This window comes from Globicephala melas, chromosome 8 (genome assembly GCF_963455315.2).
Source record: "Globicephala melas chromosome 8, mGloMel1.2, whole genome shotgun sequence".
NCBI lineage: Eukaryota > Metazoa > Chordata > Mammalia > Artiodactyla > Delphinidae > Globicephala > Globicephala melas.
In genome coordinates, this window is record NC_083321.1 from 24,942,218 (window position 1) to 24,961,925 (window position 19,708).

Genomic DNA, 19,708 nt, shown 5'->3' on the forward strand with positions numbered 1-19,708 from the left:
AAATCAAATTCAAAAGTGGGTTCAGGGCTTCCCTGGTGGCGCAGTGGTTGAGAGTCCGCCTGCCGATGCAGGGGACACGGGTTCGTGCCCCGGTCAGGGAGGATCCCACATGCCGCGGAGCGGCTGGGCCCGTGAGCCATGGCTGCTGAGCCTGCGCGTCCGGAGCCTGTGCTCCGCAATGGGAGAGGCCACAACAGTGAGAGGCCTGCGTACAGCAAAAAAAAGAAAAAAGAAAAAAAAAAGTGGGTTCAGATCCTAATTTTCTATATGCTTATTAGGTTGGCTAAAATTTTTATCTTCGATTACATTTGCTTGATACCTGGAAAGCATGACACAAAAAGTTTAAAGACTGTTCTAGTACAACAGAGGAGAATTTTGCTGGAATGCATTTGACTCTAAAATAGCAGTTTTCATCCAGAGGGGATGAATAAGTAGCTATTGCCAAATAATGTTAAATGCTTGTTTAGTAAATACAACAACCTACACTCAAATTTGTTAAGTAAAAGCTTGTCTAAGTCTTCTGTACTTTAAACATGGCACAATATTAGGAATGTGGCATCCATATAGCTATACCTACATGTTGTATCTATAGTATCTAAAATATATGAAATGCATGATGAACTTAAACAGTGTAGACCCAAGGTAAAAAATTTAAAGTGAAGGACAAGAGACATAAATTTTATTTTAAAATCCGAAGTATAATGGTACCATAACTGCTACCCAATAATCATTTAAATATGTTTCTTTGAAATGGATTAGCACATTATGAGGTAAAGGGGTAAGAAGGTCAATACTGGGATTTTCTACAGATGCCAAAATGGATTAGAGGGAAAGCTTTCATTTCTAAGCAGACACTATACTAAGAAACAGTGAGACAACATATTACAGAGCCTGCCTGTTATGCTGCTGCAACTGCACCTGTCAGTTTTTTAAGCGAACAAATATTTTGCTTTCTCTCACTATTAATTCTAAAACTATTGTTCTTCACATTTGATGAGTTAATGAACCTGAAAGTATCTCCTTTTCTTTCTGTTATCCTTGTTAGGAACCACTTGCAGTTGCTAACATATGTACAGAAAGGTTACTAACCTTTTATTAATTATAAGCTACATAAAAAGATAAAAGATTTGCCTAACCTCATTGAATGTTTTAAGAATGATGCCCAATTGTATTTAGAAATGTGTCCACAAAGCCTTTTGGTACAAACAGAAGGTAGCTCTGAAAAAAAAAAATTGTTATTCCAAATCTTTTTTTTTTGGCTGTGCCGCACAGCTTGCAGGATCTTAGTTCCCCTAACAAGGATCAAACCGGGGCCCCCAGCAGTGAAAGCCCAGAATCCTAACCACTGGAATGCCAGGGAATTCCCTGCTATTCCAAATCTTGATGAAATATACCACACTGTAGGTAGGTGACTCCCAAACTGATTTTGGTACACGGAAGAGATCATTAGAACCTAAGAATCTATTAGTACAGATTAAAAACTCATCTAAGTGAAAATGTATTTGTCAAGATACCACTTACGTAGTAACTAATTGAAAAACAAAAAAGCATCAGTCTTGCATGCTCAAGTATTTAGAAGTAAAATGTCTATGACTTACTATTAACAGTATGTGTATGTGTAACAGACAGATAGAACAAATACACCATGTTAATACTTGTTGAATCTAGGAGAAAGGACATTATTATTCTTTGAACTTCTCTACAATAAACAGTTGAAGAAAAACGAAGAAACACAACAGCATCTTTAAGAGTGCTGACAATATGATATAGGTATTTTTATTACCAAACCAGCCATGGGTCACTGTCACAGATAACAGACCAAAGCTACCCTGGTAGAACCAAAGTGGCTAAAGAGCTGCCATGTTTTCACATCTCTCATTACCAGCCAAGCAAGTCAACAAACATATTTTTGGTGCTTTGTTAGGCACTGTGGGGAAGATTAAAATAAAAACTTTAAAAAGTTGCTCACATCCTTAAATGAAATAAAAATTTCAAATATAACCTTCAGAATCCAGAAATATTACAGCTGGAAACGATCAAGATAGTATCTATTCAGTCTGTTTTCTTTGACAAAGGCTGAAGCAAGTTAACAGACTTGTCTGGGATGGCAGAGCAAACAGCAGAAAGAGAACTAGATCCCAGGCCAACTTAGCACCAAGAGCTCTCACTTACACTATACAGCATTACCACCATGCTTCAAAGAGTCATTTCTGGCCCATTTGGAATCAATCTCTTGATTTTAAGATATAACTAGATGTCACGGCCTAGCAAGGACAAAACGCTACCGAAGGACCTAGGAAAGAGGGCTTTATGCTAGCTATTCCAGTCCAAAAGTTCACTGCTATCACCCTTTTACCACTAAGAAGTTCCTCAGTGTGAAAATTTATGGCATCTTCAAAGGTATTCTGTCACCATCTCACTTGAGGATTTGATTCTATATTTTTATCTAAATAAGGGCAATTTGATCAAAATCAATCTTCAAACAAACAAACAAACTAAGCTATGGGGAAAGAACAAGACTACAATATTTTAGGAAAGAAATCCTCTGACCAAAACTTAAAGAACTGAGCTCTCAATCACTGTAATGTCCAGCGATGACATGCAGATAAGTACTTACTTGAACATCTGGAGCAGTTATACCCAGTATAGGACAATCCATACCTTTCCAAGTTCATTAATTTCCACTAAGGTATGTTATCATGCTAGACTCTACAGGAAATACAACTGTCATATGGTCCATTTTGTTAATGATGACTACAGTGGAGCTGCAGTCAAGAAGTATCACTGGTCTAAAGGCTACTGACCTGCTTAAATTAAATTCAAATGTAGCAGTAAACGTACCAAAACCCATGCAGTATATTTAATGAATAGATGCCTAAACTTATTTTAAAGTAATGCATGCCTAAATTCAAAGTGTAATTTAAATAAAAGAATACCTTGAATAGCTGGTGGACAGATAATCAGTGTCTGCTGAAAAGCATCACCACAACCAAAATGAGCAGTTCCAGCCTGCAGAGGAATCCCATGGTGCACAACTGAATGAGCAGATGTGGTTAATGCCTGAAACGATAGACGTACATGGCATTCATTATACAGAGCAGGCTTCTAATTGCTGTACACATACTTTATAAGTAGAAATCAAATGCATTTCAATAAATCGTAATTCTATGATAAAAATGGACCCAGAAATTGATCTTACTGAAGTCTACTTTTTGTAGAGTTGAGACATAGAAGGGCAGGTAGATCATATTGAAAGAATAAAAGGTGAAGGAAAAAAATGGATTTGAGTAGATATGCTCCAATTGTTACCCTGAAATATTAGAGATTTAACAGAACAGCCATAGTAAGACTTCATCAGCACTGAAACTTCTAACTGCTGACATGGAAACTTCTGAATATTTCAAAAGCAAATCAGCAATCATTTAAAAAAAAAAAAAGAGGAGCATAAATTATCAAATACTATAAGTTCTTACCTGACTTCTTAATGTGCCAATTTTAGTAAAATTTGCTGTCAGATTAGCAGTACTGCTTGGAGCAACTGGTCTCAAGAGTGAAGTTTTATTGTGATTATTTGTGTCACATGAATTCGGATGGGACTTACAAATATCCATAATATGAAAACAGGACTTTACACTGCAAAAGAAAAATCGAAAGGTAATTGTAATATTATTTTTTTAATGTTTAGAGTAGTTTAAGATTAAAAATTATTTCCAAAAGGAAAAAAAAGTCTATGGCTTGCACTTAATCTGCATACTTCCAACAGTATTTCTACCAGGAAATCCTGTAAGATCAAATTTCAAAGCAAGCAGAAGAATATACTTATATCTGGAATATTTTCTTGAGACAGCAAAGCAATAGTGAGCACTTTTTGGTTATACTTTTATGACCCCTACTCTAAATAGTTTTTTTCTAAACTACTAGATCTCCACATCCCTAGATTAATGGCACCATGTATGTGGTTATTATGTTATTTTCAAAGTACATATATACAGAAACCATTACACATTTTTAAGTACTGGGGGTGTGGAGACTAGTTGGGCTTTATAAAAACATCGATTTTAATTGTAATTCACAATAACGAATATCAGTTTGTTCCTTTACCTCCTTCATTCAAAATTTTAAAAATATTAAAAGAAGTTATTTTAAGTCACTTACTTTACTCTCCTCAGCCTATAAAAAAGAGGACTGGGGTTCAAAGAATTCACAAGCTTTGCCTAAGGTAACTCTTCTAAGTCCTTCTCAATTTGGGCATATACTCTTCTCTACTAACCCATAAAAAAAACCTCCTTTCCTTCCACAACACAGAGGGGAAAGAAGGGGGACAAGAAAAGCAAATGCTGTGAAAGGAAATTGAAAATGGAGTTTGCAGGACTCAAAATTGAGGGAGGTACAACTTAACACTTCCTTTAACTATAAATATGCCTGGTTATTAAGGTAAGAATGTCATGTAAAACGACATCACTCAGTCATCCTCAGTATGCTATTTTGGAAAAAGAACATTGGAATGTGATTTAGATTTGCATTCTATTTCTACTCTGCAATTTACTGTCTATGTGAACTTGGCCAAGTTAGCTTAACTTCTTTTTACTCAGTTTACTTATATTTAATGAAGAAATTGAATCATTTTTCTAACACACTGGTTTACCACAAACAGCATTATCATTTCTCCAGAATCATTTTAAAAGATTTTAGAGTAACATACTGGTTGCTATGCGGGAAATCTAGAAGATGTTTCATATTAACAAAAGCATGGTTCAAAGTCTCTGCTGGAGTAATTCTTAAATCTGCATCAATCAGCAACATTTTTTTCAACAGACTAACAAATTCTCTTCTATCAGCTTTCTCAGCCAAAAGATCACTTCCTTCCAAATCCATCACTGTGTTCACCTGCAAAATCAAAATTTCAAGTCATCGAATAAAAATAAGCCATACAAGGTAGTATATGTTAAAGTCTCACAGTTTACAAAAAAAGCCCACAACACAGGAAAGAACAAAGAACTACAATTATTTTGAAATAAGAAAGAACAATTGAGTTTAACAAATCCTCAAAAATATTTTGAGGTACCAAAGAGCATTCAAAGCAGGAAAAAAATTTTTTTTTAACTAACAAATATCCACTTCTAGAGAGATGTAAGGAAAAGAAATATGTCTGTTAGAGTTTTCCTTTTTAAAGAAAATACTTGAATAATACAAATTAAATATGTGATAAAGACAAATGCAATTTAGTCCCTGAAACCTCAGAATCAATTTTGTTTGAAAAGCTTAAAAACAGCAAGCATTCTATGTCATATAGAAAATGATTAACGTGTTTTGGCATTCTTGGCATTCAACTCCACCAACTTAAGCATAAGATTGACAAATGTGTCTGTGGTACTCACATGCACTATATCATCCAGACTGTTGAATATGTACTTTCTGGCTTCTTTAGACTTCATTCCTGTCTCAGCCTCATGTTCTTCCAGTGTCTTATCGAATATATCAGAGAAGGAAAATATCTTATTACCCACCATTTGTAAATCCTTTATTTCTTCAATTCTGGCACATTTAGCCTAATATATTGAATATTCTAAGGCAAGTAGTAGTTTCAAAAGAATAACTATCAAAAATGTAATTTTGGGACTTCCCTGGTGGCACAGTGGTTAAGAATCCACCTGCCAAGGCAGGGGACACGGGTTTGAGCCCTGGTCCGGGAGGATCCCACACGCTGTGGAGGAACTAAGCCTGTGTGCCACAACTACTGAGCCTGCGCTCTAGAGCCTGCGAGCCACAACTACTGAAGTCGATGCGCCTAGAGCCTGTGCTCCGCAACGAGAAGCCACTGCAATGAGAAGCCCACGCACCGCAACAAAGAGTGGACCCAATGCAGCCAAAAATAAATAAATAAAATAATTTTTTTAAATGTAAGTTTTTAGAAGTATACAAAAAATGAGAAGTTCAGGTTCAGACCAAAAAATATTACACATATAGATAAAATCCTTAACAAAATAACTGAAGTGAATCATTAAAGATTTACTAATCCCAGGAATAAATTAGGTACTTGGGTTATGTAGTAAGTGGTTAGATTCAATCCCTGTCCTATAAAGCTTAATAAATGTAGAACTGGGTAGGGAAGATAAACAACACAAAATGATACACATAAAATTTTTTTAAACTATTTAAAGTGAGTTAATAATTGTGCTGCCAGGTTAGAGAATGAGCTAAGGTATTCAGAAAGGACTCTCCTCGTTAAAAGTGGGGGGTGGGGATTGTCAAAAATGAAAATTCAAAAGAAGAAAAAAATGCAATGAAAGAGGGCTTCCCTGGTGGCGCAGTGGTTGAGAGCCCGCCTGCCGATGCAGGGGACGCAGGTTCGTGCCCCGGTCTGGGAAGATCCCCACATGCCGCGGAGTGGCTGGGCCCGTGAGCCATGGCCGCTGAGCCTGCGTGTCCGGAGCCTCTGCTCCACAACGGGAGAGGCCACAACAGTGAGAGGCCCGTGTACCGCAAAAAAAAAAAAAAAAAAAAAAAAATGCAATGAAAGAAAAATAGGCACAGAGGGTATTATCTGTGAACATGAAGTATCTTAGAATATGTTTTTCTAAATATTTTTTTTAATGAATTACCTTTAATCTCCAACCAGAATGAGAGATATCTGTTTCTCTGCAAAAAAATCTTGTGGATTTTGTACCCACATTTAACAACTGTTCTCCTGGTAAACCTTGAGTCTGAGAAATGTATCGAATCTGAAAAATAATTTACAAAACAGAAGAGTTATTCTTTTATTGCATTAGATATTTATTGAACAACTATATCAGACACTAAGGTAGATGTTAGGTCAAGAATTAAATGATGTACAGTGTGTGCCCTAAGAAATCAGTCCAGTAGGGAACATACAAGTAAGCAATTATAATACAGTGTAATATATATTGATATAATACAGGTATAATAAATACATGCCTTATGGAAAAACAAAGAAGAGACACATATAATAATTGTAGTCATATAAAGTTCCAGATGAGGTGATGCTCAAGTTGGGTCAAAAAGAACAAACAGTTTGTCAGCCCTGAAGGAATGGAAAAAAATCTGAATTATTATGATTTATGCTAAGGTTATAATATGAGTAAATATGGAAAATAAAAGGAATACATCCACACATTCAGAGACTAAAGTTCACTAAGGGAGAAATGGCAAGAGACGAAATTGATCTAGCAGGCAAAGGGCTTTATCAGTAGGTTAAGAAGTGTGGATTTTACTCTGAGAGGCAATACTGGGAAACCACTGGAGAAACTGGAGAAATCTACACAGGCAACTGACAAGTTACTTGACTTAGTGACAAGTTGACGTGGTGAATTAGGGCTATGGGAGCACTGGAGGGGACGCATCTATGTCACTGGCATATGTGTGCTTGAGTCAGTAGAGGAGGACACAGTGTAGATGAGCTCTCTCAGGAGGACACTGAAAAGCTCCAGCCTCAGGGCCTCTGAACTTAACATCCTTCTGTTTGAACACTGTTCCCCCAGACATCTGTATGGCTAGTGTTTCACTTCCTTCAGCTCTCACCTCAAATGTTACCTTATTCATGAGGCCTTTCATGCCCCACTAATAAATAAGAACAAGCTCTCCCCTCTTAGTACCCCTATCTCTACTTATTCTGTTGTATTTTTCTCTACTGTGCTTTTTTATCATCCGATATTCTGGTACATTTACTTTGTATTTTCTTACCCCATTCTGCAGTAGAATGTACATTTCATGAGGGAAGAACTTTGTTTTGTTTTCTTACACGTACACCCATGACAGTGTCTGGTACATAGGTGGCCCTCAAATATCTGTTCCCCAGATCAACAACTGGGCAGCACAGGGAATAAACAGAGGCTTAACCCCTTGAAACTGTGTTTGAGAACACAGGATTCTTTTTTTAAACCTCAAATACAACTAGTCCATCCTCTCCTGCATCTTCTATTTCTTCCTCTGTATGAGATTTTTGCCCTCGATCTACAAAAATGTTTAATATCTTCCAGCCTAAAAACAAACAAAAAAAAAAACCCAAAAACTCTCTTAACTATTTAAAACACTTTTCTCATTCAGTTAAAAGCATTAAAATAGTGGTCTATATTTTACTTTCCATTCTAACCTCAACACACAACAATTGGAATTTTACTATTACTCTCACGAAATGATAATGTCCTGTTATTAACTGACACATTTAATAGTCACATATTAATCCTTATCTTACTTCAACACCACTGGCTATTTTCAAGTGAATAACTTGAAAACTCTGTTCCTTTCATTTCCACATCATTCTTTTCTATTTCTCTTCCTACTTCTTGGCACTCTTTAACTGCCTTCCTCCATTTGTTATATGTCATTGCATTCTAGAGTTTTATCTGTCTTCTTTCCCTCTACAAGCCCCACGTGCCATAGTTTTATCTCTAATTCTATGTCTAAATATTTATCTCTAGCTCTGGAGCTGTAGATCCAACTGCTTACTGACACTCTGTATCTGGCAGGCCTTTAGGTACCTCAAAGTGAACATATTCTAAACTGATTTTCCTTAAACCTGTTAATCTTCATGTATTTCCCCCTTTGGAGACTACCACCAACCACCCGAATCAGAAACCTGAAATTTATGCCCAACAAGTACCTCGCCCTCATCACCCAACATCCAAAACCGTAACAATTTTACCTCATTAGTATTTTTCATAACTGTCTCTCCTCTCCATTCCTCTTTCAGGTCTTCTTCAATTCTGAGTTATACAATCTCACAAGCCTCCTAATTAGTCTACCTGCCTCCCTAATGACCCCATCCACTCACTCCCAATTCATTATTCACACTGCTAAGAACAAGAAATTGCTAACAGCCATTTTGATAAAATGAAAATCTGATTATTACTCCCCTGTATAAAATTACTTTACTGCCTACAGGATGGATTCCAAATCTCTAAACATGGCACACAGGCCCTCCAGCTTTATCTCTTCCGGGCTCTTTACATGCTCCTGTACTCCAGCCCCGTCTAGCACCTGCTAAACCTTGCATGGGTTAGTTTCTCTTTCCTAGATTGCTCTCTAACCCCTACTTATCAACATCCCTGTTCCTCTCCCTCCTTACTCCCCTCCCTGCCACTTCACCAAATCCACGTGGCAAACTTTTACTGTTCCTTCTTCAAGACTCAATTCAAGAAATTCTCCTCTGTAAAGCTATGCCTAACCATCCAAAACAGAGGCAATCACCTTCCTCTGTGCTACCATCACACCTAGAACGTAACTATTTTAATGCATTTATAACACTACATTACAATTATTTTTACATGTCAGTTTTCCCTGCTAGACTACGTGCCTCCTAACAAGAGTCTATGTTCATGCATATTTGTATCCCGAATTTTACATGAAATAACTAAAATCTCCACCTTACAAATTAGTTTCGTTACATTAAAGTGCAGTACCTCCCCCTCACCCCACATCCCCCAAGTGCCTGAGTTCCTTGTTTTAAGGAAACAGAAAATGAAAAGTACTAAGAGCTTAGTACCTTGATGTTGCGTCAGAGTATCACAGATGGTAAGAAAGGTGCTCAACAATTCAATTTCAACAAACTTACACAGGGCATTTATTATGGGTCAGATGCTAAAGCTATGCAGAACAATAAAATATGTTGCCAATCTTTAAAATTTATTCAAAAAATTCAGTAGAATAAATATTTAAGCACATAATCTGCAATTAAACTAGGAAATGCCATTATAAAGAAAAAAAACAAAGTGCTAAGAGAATACCATAGAGCAATTAATATACCTAAGAAGTTGAGATGGCACTGAAAAAACAAAACGGCAAATGAACCTGCCAAGTTTATTTTTGGTCGTAACGCCTGCCAGTCATTTGAAAAGAACTTGTTCCATCTGTATGCCCCTCCTGTCTCCAGTGGATGAAGGGTGGGGACCTGACCTAGAAGCAATTACTTCATAAATTTGCCTTGTGAACTCAACTAGAATTAAGCTAAGCAAATCAGATTTACAGTGTCAGAAACGCAAACTAAGAAATTCCAGATACTGTTGGAGGATAAGCTGAAGGGTTATAAGGCAGAGCTAGAGTTTGATGACCACGTTAACATAACCAGAGTTAAGAGTGAGCAGGAATTCTGAGTAGCAAGTTAGAACAGATAAAAGCACTTAAAGAGCAGCTAAGTTATACTTAAGATCGAGCACCAGAGTGAAATTCTACCAAAGCCTATTAATTTCTCTAAGTGTTGCCTTGAACCTAAAAGCACCTTCAACTCCAGACTTCACAAAATCCAGTCATATTAAAGCTCATTCTTGGATTTTTGGACAGTCCACACAAAAATAAATGAACTTTTCCTTGAGCCAACTTGAGAAGGTCTCTTTGAAACGTGAATAGCTTGACAAAATAGAATTCTTTAAAGATTCCCACCCCCACCCCTGGAGTGAGCTCTATTCTTCTTACGTAAGATATAATTTGATATTACCAAGCATAATAAAATTTGAATATAAATTCAGGCTTTCGGCTGCTCTGGATAAGATTCTACCTAAACTCTAACAAACATTTTTCAAGAACAATCAACCAATTAAATACTGTCCATTCATCCATAAAAATATTATTTAATTTCCTAGAATGTTACTGATATTTCCCCAGTAAATATAAGTCAAATTGAGTACATATAGCACTAATGAGACACTATACCTACAATTAAGACAGGAAGGGATCCAAGCACAGTACCAATTCACAGAGCAGCCTTCTCTACACATACACAGTAAGTACATTTGTATACAAAAGGAAATAAAATGCACATATGACAAAATATATTCTCAACATGGTCAGTGCCTAGTTGTAGAATCCAAAATTCAAAGAAGAAATTGCCTTGGAAAGACTTTAAGAGATGACACAGATGATTAAAGGGCTAGAACACAAAGCCCATAATAAAGAATTTAAATAGTCTGAAAAGTTTTTCCTAGTGACTCAAAATTGGCCTTGAAGTATACTACACATATACTGTTAAGTCTTTTTCACCTCCTTTGAAAAAAACAATATTACAAGGTTAAATATAGGTTACACAAAAGACATAACAACAAGGGTTAAGAAAGAGATGTTACAATATATTTCACAGAAAGTCTTTATTTTTGTAAATGTTCCATGTGCACTTAAAATGTATGTATCCTGGGCTTCCCTGGTGGCGCAGTGGTTGAGAGTCCGCCTGCCTATGCAGGGGACACGGGTTCGTGCCCTGGTCCAGGAGGATCCCACGTGCCACGGAGTGGCTGGGCCCGTGAGCCATGGCCGCTGAGCCTGCGTGCCCGGAGCCTGTGCTCCGCAGCGGGAGAGGCCACAGCAGTGAGAGGCCCGCGTACCAAAAAAAAAAAAAAAAAAGTATGTATCCTGCAGTTTTGCGTGTAGTATTGGGTGTAGTGCTCTATGCCTGTATCACTAGGTCAACTTGGTTAATCATGTGTTCAAATCCTCTATATTCTTACTGATATTTTTCTATCTACTTTCTCTATCAATTACTGAAAGAAATGTGCTTTAAATCTCTAATTATGATTGTGGCTTCGTCTCTTTTTTTGGTTCTATCAATTTTAGATTTATAATATTTTGCAGCTGTTGCTAGAGATATAAAATATAGAATTTCTGTGCTTCTGTTGAATTGAATTTCCAAATTAATTGGCTGGGCTTCCACTCTTTATAAATAATGCTGATATATTTGTAATATACAAACACTCCTGTTGTTAAAAGCAATGTTATTAACAAAAGCAAAACAGAAGAAGAATATCTTGTACAGCATATATTCTGAGAGATAAATATTTGTACAAAATGTTATCACGGGGGCTTCCCTGGTGGCACAGTTCGAGCCCCAGTCCGGGAAGATCCCACATGCCGTGGAAAAACTAAGCCCATTTGCCACAACTACTGAGCCTGTGCTCTAGAGCCCGTGAGCCACAACTACTGAAGCCCACGCGCCTAGAGCCTGTGCTCTGCAACAAGAAAAGCCACTGCAATGAGAGGCCTGTGCACCGCAACAAAGGGTAGCCCCCGCTCACTGCAACTAGAGAAAACCCGCACTCAGCAACAAAGACCCAACGCAGCCAAAAATAAATAAAAATTAAAAAATTTATTTTTAAAAAAAGTTATCACGGGACAAAACAATAAACTAGCATAGGCTGCTGGTTCCTTCCCTAGAACTCAAATCTGGAGACAGAATACAAATGGAGGTTGATGAATCTGAATAACTAATATACAGACTGTGAAAACCCTCTTCGAGCAATAGTAGATTGACAGTGGTAGGGTAGAGGTGGAGTCTGGAAGAGGGTCAGTGCCAGGGAGCTAGGGCAGACTAGAGCAGGGTTCAGCTGGACTCTTAGTGTCTTGAAAGTATCATTATCCATGAAGTACTGTAGAGGTGGTCTACTGCTAATAGCATAGCTTCTAGATTCAGACTGCCCGTGTTAGACTATTGGGCAAGCTTATTAAACTTCCCCACACCTCAACTTTCTCATCTATAAAACTTCATAGGGTTGTTGTGAACATTAAATGAGTTAAAGTGTTGACAGTTCCTGGCACCCAAAAGAACTCGATAAGTATTAATTAGTAATGTTACTACTATTGCCCACTGTACTGTCACTGTAAGGCAAAAAATAAGTTAAAAAAATAAAATAGCAACAACACCCCAATTGGGTATCCAAGTATATCATGGCAGCTGATGCCCAGAATAGGAAACAGATAACAGACAGAGGCGTGCCCTTTTACATCCTAATTAGATGATCATAATCCAGGGAGTTGAGGAAATTTTATGAAATTCAACCACATAAATAGACTAAAGTAAAAAACAACCCCAAAAAACCCCACTCGTGAATATTTTAATAGATGCACAAAAGCATTTCAGAGTCCAAACCAATTTAGGATTTAAAAAAAAACAACTTAGGGCTTCCCTGGTGGCGCAGTGGTTGGGGGTCTGCCTGCCAATGCAGGGGATATGGGTTCAAGCCCTGGTCTGGGGGCATCCCACATGCCGCGGAGCAACTAGGCCCTTGAGCCACAATTACTGAGCCTGCGCGTCTGGAGCCTATGCTCCGCAGCGGGAGAGGCCGCGATAGTGAGAGGCCCGCGCACCGCGATGAAGAGTGGCCCCCGCTTGCCGCGACTAGAGAAAGCCCTCGCACAGAAACAAAGTGCCAACACAGCCATAAATGAATGAATGAATGAATAAATAAATAAATTTTTTTTAAAAGGGCAAAATTCCTTAAAAAAAAAAACTTAAAATTAGGAATAAAGGGATAGCCCTTATCTTGAAAACAGACATTTATCAAAACCTCTACAGCAAGCATATTTGAAAATGAGTATGAAGTCCAAGATTGGAACCAAAAAACACATCACTCTTATTTGTTTGTATTCATATATTTTGGAAAATACCCTTTAAAACACTGAATTGATAACCGTGTGGCTATTGATGCTGTATGCTATTAACTTTTTTCAATTACTGTACCCATTTGGAATTAAAGTAATATACATTCCGAAAATATTGTGAATCTGGATCAGATAACACCTCCCAGTTTAGAAAAAAAAAAGAAATCTATTACAGATTTTAGAAAAACTGAGCTTTGGTCAGGACTTTGTGTTAAATTACCATTGTAACTTTTGACAAGTCATTTCATTTTTCCGGGCCTCAGTTTTCTCCTTTATAAAATGTGAAGGGGTAGTAACTAGATAATCTGTAGGGTCCTTTTCAGTATCAACGTTAGTTGTCCAACACTAGAACTGTAAAGTCCAAATCCAGAGTACAACAGCAAACTGACCTTTATATTGCCACTAGATGGTGTCCTGCTCCAGAGTACTATGCATGTCATAAACTGTGGTCCACAAAGCCAAAGGTATATTTCTACAATTTGACAGGTACCTCAGTACTTCAGCAGCTAAGGGATTATGGGACTCTCCAACTAGATCACTAACTCTTTCAAAACTAGTAACAGTTTGGCACCTGCATCAAAGTTAATGATTGGGTAAAAAGATGAAGGAAACTAGAATGTATGGAAATTTTTATAGAAATGGTATTTTAAGAGGTATGCTCAACATGGAGGGGGAAAGTAGAGAATAAAAAACACCTGGCCTAACAGAGAAATTTTATGGGTAGAAAGTCATTGGAAGAGGATAAGATTAAAGTTAATGATAACATCTAATTTAATAATTAATATTAAATGACTTTTAGGGTCGTCTCAGCAACATTTAAGTCACTAAATTAACTACCTCTCGTATCCCCTTTTATACAGAAAGCTAAATCTTAGAAATCAGGCATTTTGCTACAAGTTATGTGTGCTGTAAAATGTTCTTTCTATTTTTTTTCATGTTTGAAAGTTAAATAGTATAACATTTAAATAAAAATATAAGCCAGACAAAATATATGTAACCACTGTTCATTCTAACATTTTCTACTAAAATATGAGTATATATATATATATCTCTAATAAGGGAGATGCTATGAAACTTTCAAATAACAGTGAAGAAGATAACAATTACCCAAAAAAGAATCTTAATATTAAAAACCAAGTAAATAGCAAACAACACTGTCTAGTAGCTTAGAGAGACTAATGAACACACCTGAAAACTACCATGAAAAGTGTGTAGGGAGGTGATTTGCTGGATTTTATTGAGAGTCATTTCAATGTTAAGCTAGACTTTTAGCACCACCAAAAACAGCTAAAAATACTAAAGAGGGTTAGGGTGACTGAGGTACTTAAGACCAGTAAAGGCTGTTGGTTCAAGACCAGTAGCTATGATGACTTTTATTCCTTGGGAGAGGCTGACATTTCAGCTGTCATCACCCAAGTGATGTCTGTCACCCAAGCAAAGCACTATTATTTAAATGGACACAGTCCAGCCCTTTATATATCTATAATATAAAAATGGTACCAAAAAAATTCTCCCAAAAGGTTTTCAGGCCTGTGGATTATACCCTTGTTTATGAAAACACTTTAAAAATCAAGTTTTGTTTTGAGTCCTGAATTTAAATTCCGTTAGATCCAAGGTTTTGCCAATTTATTCTAAAAGGAGTCTCACATGTATTGTATACCTGGGAAAATGCATTCCTGTAAGTCTATTATTTTTCTTTACATTCTACCAATTCTACTGGGTTATCACAACAGTTCTATTACCTGGTCATACTCCAAGGCTCCTGGGTAGAGAGGCCATCCAAGGAATAATTCTGCAATCACGCATCCCAGTGACCACATGTCTATGGCTTCACAAAATGGCAATCCCAATATAATCTCTGGAGCTCTGAAATTTAAAAAAAAATAATAATAATCAATCAATCAATCAGCGGTTTTCTTTTAAAATTATCCAATTCATCTGATATTCTCAGAGAAGTTTGTAAAATGAGAGCGAAATCATCTACTATTTACAGTAATTCTTCATTTTCCAGAACTTGTTGAAACCTAGCCATAATCCTGAATTAAACTTCAAGGGGTGCTATGAGTACAACATTGCTATGATAAAATATCTATACTTAATCCGAGTTTTACTAACATGACAGTAAAAAAAGGAAAAGCATAGATCTTGTTTTTGAGACTACAGGAGATTAGAAATAACACACTAGAAAGAGAACTGACAAATTAAAAATACATGCACCATGACACCAACAGAACTTAAAGCCAGACACCAGAAGATAAGACCCAAACAAAACAAAACAAAACCCCAAAGGCTAACCATGGATCTAGACGTGGGTATTACTTCAGAAGATAATAATAAAAACTGGGCTATTTGTTATCCAAAACAGATAAGACCAAGTTCAATATATTCAGCCTTAAAAGGCAGAAAGTACAGGATACATCAAAACAGTTAAAAAAGCACTTTACCACTTGAAGAGCTTTGATTATTTGGAAAATTATTTCATGAAAGATACAATTCCCCGATAAATTGTGTTGCTACTTCACATGACTTTTCCATAAGAAAATTAACATTCTAAGAGTTCTCTATATACAAAGTCATACAATCATAGTTATCCTGCACAGTCTCAAACTTACAGAGAAGTTATAAGAACAGTACAATAAATACTTTTTCCTAACCCACTTGAGAGTAATTTGCCAAATAATGGCATGCTTCGTATTTCCTACAAACAAGAATATTCTCCTACATAATCACAATACAATCATCAAAATCAGGAAACAAATACTGATACATCTCCACCATCTAAGCCTCGGACTGCAAGTTTGGCCAATTACACTGATAACGTCCTTTATGAAAAAGAATCCAATTCCGAATCATGCACTGCATTTAGCTGTCATATCCCTTTCAGTCTTTTCCAATATCGAATAGTCCCTCAAGTCTTTCCTTGATTGCTATGACCCTGGCATAAGATATTACAGGTCAGTTATTTGTTGAATGTCCCTCAGTATGGGTCTGTCTGATGTTTTCTTGTAATTAGATGAAGGTTATAGATCTTTGGGAGAACTGTTTAAAAAGTGATGGCGTTTTTTTCTCATTATATGCTATCAGGTGGTACAAAATTTTGATTTGCTCCACTACTGATAATATTCACTCTGACTATTTAACATGGTATCTGCTAGATTTCTCCACTATCAAGTTTCTCCTTTCCCCTCTGTAATGAAGCATTTTGTGGAGTTTCAATTTGAGACTGTACAAATAATCCAATTTCAATTTATTCATGTATTTACCTATGTAAGTATAATGGATTCCTATTTTATTCAATGGGTTATAATCCATTACTATAATTACTTATTTTGATGCTCTAATTTTCCCAGACTTGACCAGTCGGAACTCCCTCAATGAGCTATGGGTCCTCGTTACTATTGGGATGGCACTGTTCCCAGGCTCTCTCAGTGTATATTTTATACAGTTTAAGAAAATAAGCCTTCTGCTAACTTTTTTTAACTGAGAGTGCTGATTGTCACTATCTCCTAATGCGGTGGTTCTCAATCTTGGCTGCACATTACAATCCCTTTGTCCTGGCCACACCCCATACCAATTAAATCAGAAACTCTGGGGATGGGAGGTAGGCATCAGTAGTTTTTAAAGCTCCCCAGGTGATTCCAATACATGGCCAAACTGAAGAACCAAAGCACTAGACTCAATGGGAAAACTATTCCATCTCCTCCCTACAGCTCTTCTGATCAGAATAAGTTCAAAGGATAATAAACAAATTGTTTTCTACCATAGATTTGGGATCTGTCCAGTGACTCTCTACTCCTAAACACCTCTGCTATAATTAATACTTAAGATTCAGTAGGCTCTTAATGCACAAGTACTTGTGAAAAACAAGTGTCATGGGGAGATATTATGAGGCATAAAAGAACCTTAAAACATAGTTATAAAAGTTCTTCATTCTTTTGACAAAATACTCAGCAAGTGTGTAGATGTACACACGAGTTATATTCAGCTATAAGCAAATGCTAAACTATATTGTAAAAAGAGAAAAAAATAGGTTACACTAAATTATCAATCTTATATATTCACAATATAGAGAGATATCCTTTTTTGTTCACTATTTTATACGCAGAACGTAGCAGAGAATATGCACTCAGTAAACATTTCTCAGATAAGTCATGCCAACACAGGTTGATTCACACAAAGGAAAGAAAGCGTCAGTGTGAAATGTGGGTTTGAACTAGGCCTCAAAGAACAGAAGTCTAGACAGAAAGAAAGAGAAATGGACACAAGAGTTTATAAAGGGTATATACTAATCTGTACTTTAAAAGGTTCAAAGCAAAAGGCAGCCTGTTTCAAAAATATGGAGTAAATGAGATTCACTAGTGATACTTAATCATGTACTACTTTGAATCCTGAAGACTTATTAATAAGACTGAGCTATAGCTGTGTATAAGAGCTTTATGATTATTTTGAAATAATTAATATAAAAAATTCATGGGTCTTGAAATTGGCTACTGTAGAAAACTTCAACATTGCATTTGGTAATGAAAGAAAATTAACAAAATGATAGTATCTAGGATACTCAACTTAAAGAGACCAAAATTATTTGAAATCTGGTTAACAATTAAGAAGAGTTTCTGTCAACTAGACAAAGAGTGATGAATTCCTTCTGCCATTTGTTACCATTTAATGAATGAGCCAAGTTTCTAGGTGACAGTGACAAGAATATAGAGTTATTTTTTCAAACTCTTGACTAGGAATTGTATAAAACCACTTCAAATACAAATCTAAGATTCAAAAGTTGTATTTATGTAAGCAAACTCAACTTTCTCATTTTAAAAAATGAAAGAATTTTAACTGCAAGTTTTGTACAAATTCATTATGTATTATTGCATCAGTTTAAGTCCTCTGAGAAGCAGACAAGACGTGCAAGAAATTTCTTCAGAAAAATGTCTCTGAAGGATACACAGGGACAGGAAGAAGGAATAGGTGAAGAGAGCTTCAGACCTTGAGCAGTTCTGACACCTGTGAAAGAGGTGCAAAGGAAGAATTGGGTGGAAAGAACCTCCAACAGCAGTGCTGTTAAGAGAAAATCTTGGCAGGGTCAATGGGGTGTCCCCAAGGCAAAAATTATCTGCTAGGCTAGTTCCCCATCAAACTAGAACAGCGCAGCTCTAGGACCCCCACTGTGTTTGGTCACTGGCTGAGAGCAGCCCAGCAGCAAAGGGGCCTCTGCTGAGCACTGATGCATTACCTAAAGGCACAACAGCTGGAGGCTGTCAGTTAACTGCTCTTCACAGGAGGTTCTCTTGAAGTGGATCCGAATGGCACAATTCCAAGGCTGCCACAACTATCTTCCCAAAAGCTTTTGTATTTTATTTTATAATACTACATATCATAAAGAAAATGTAATAAATTTCTTCACCAAGTCTGAGTCAAACGTGCCTAAATTCTCTCCAGCTTACCGTGGCATGCCATAAAACATTATATTTTCTATATGTATCATCACATGTAAAAAGGTAGGAAAGCAATACCGTTAAGCATTTACAATCTAGATGAAACTGCCAGAGCTGTCAGAGCTCTGCTGGCCAGTCTTACAATAAATAAACTTTTAAAATCAAATTATGCACTAAAGAATAATATATCCATCTGTCAGTAATGAATAAAGCTTAGTTTTCTGGTTGTATCTTAATTGGCTCTCAAATTATTCCTCTGGGCTAAATATACTTTTGTATATAAATGACCACAGCAGAAATTCTAATTTATGGACCACTCTTAAAATAAATCTTTTGTTCTACACCTAAAGGAAATTCTTCTACATCTTTTCTCATCTAACTTAACTCCCCTCTGAGCAGCTATAACGTGGTGGTGCTAAGGATATAGCAGGGAACAGATATCATTTGTACTTTTGTAGACAGGCAAGGCACACATTAAACATGGTCATTGGACAGAGAGTATAACTAAACCTGTTGTTCACCACTCTATAAATAATAACTCACAATTAGAAGGCAAGTGTCAAATCCACAAACCAACTCAAAAATTTAGGTTATATGGTAACAAAGGCAATCTATATATAAAATGCCATGTTTCCTTTTTTTGCCATATGCCTTTAATAAAATTTATCAATATTCATTAAGACCAAATCTTTTTTTACTTTTCTAAAACCTTGAAACACTGATATAACATACAGGTAAAGTGGAGAAGCTAAAAAAAATTTTTTTTTAAGTGGGTAAACTGAACTCTGAATGGTTTGTGCGTCTTTTGCTAGAGAACTCAAAAAGAATGTTAGCAGGAGATGGTTCAATTAAGAACAGTGAAATACCATCACTCAGAGAAGAAGATAACTATTAGT

At 36.5% G+C, this 19,708-nt stretch overlaps 1 protein-coding gene across 2 annotated transcripts in view; it reads right to left on the reverse strand.

Moving 5' to 3' along the window:
* The window catches only part of HIPK3 (homeodomain interacting protein kinase 3), a 96,129-nt gene that overhangs the window by 10,906 nt on the left and 65,515 nt on the right, over nucleotides 1-19,708 (reverse strand). For both annotated transcript variants that reach the window (XM_030864772.3, XM_030864768.3), the window contains exons 3-8: nucleotides 15,123-15,246; nucleotides 6,603-6,722; nucleotides 5,379-5,465; nucleotides 4,703-4,887; nucleotides 3,474-3,633; nucleotides 2,937-3,060 (exon numbers count right to left, since the gene is read on the reverse strand). In XM_030864772.3, the coding sequence (XP_030720632.1) occupies nucleotides 2,937-3,060; nucleotides 3,474-3,633; nucleotides 4,703-4,887; nucleotides 5,379-5,465; nucleotides 6,603-6,722; nucleotides 15,123-15,246 (800 nt within the window). The remainder of the gene's footprint in view (nucleotides 1-2,936; nucleotides 3,061-3,473; nucleotides 3,634-4,702; nucleotides 4,888-5,378; nucleotides 5,466-6,602; nucleotides 6,723-15,122; nucleotides 15,247-19,708) is intronic.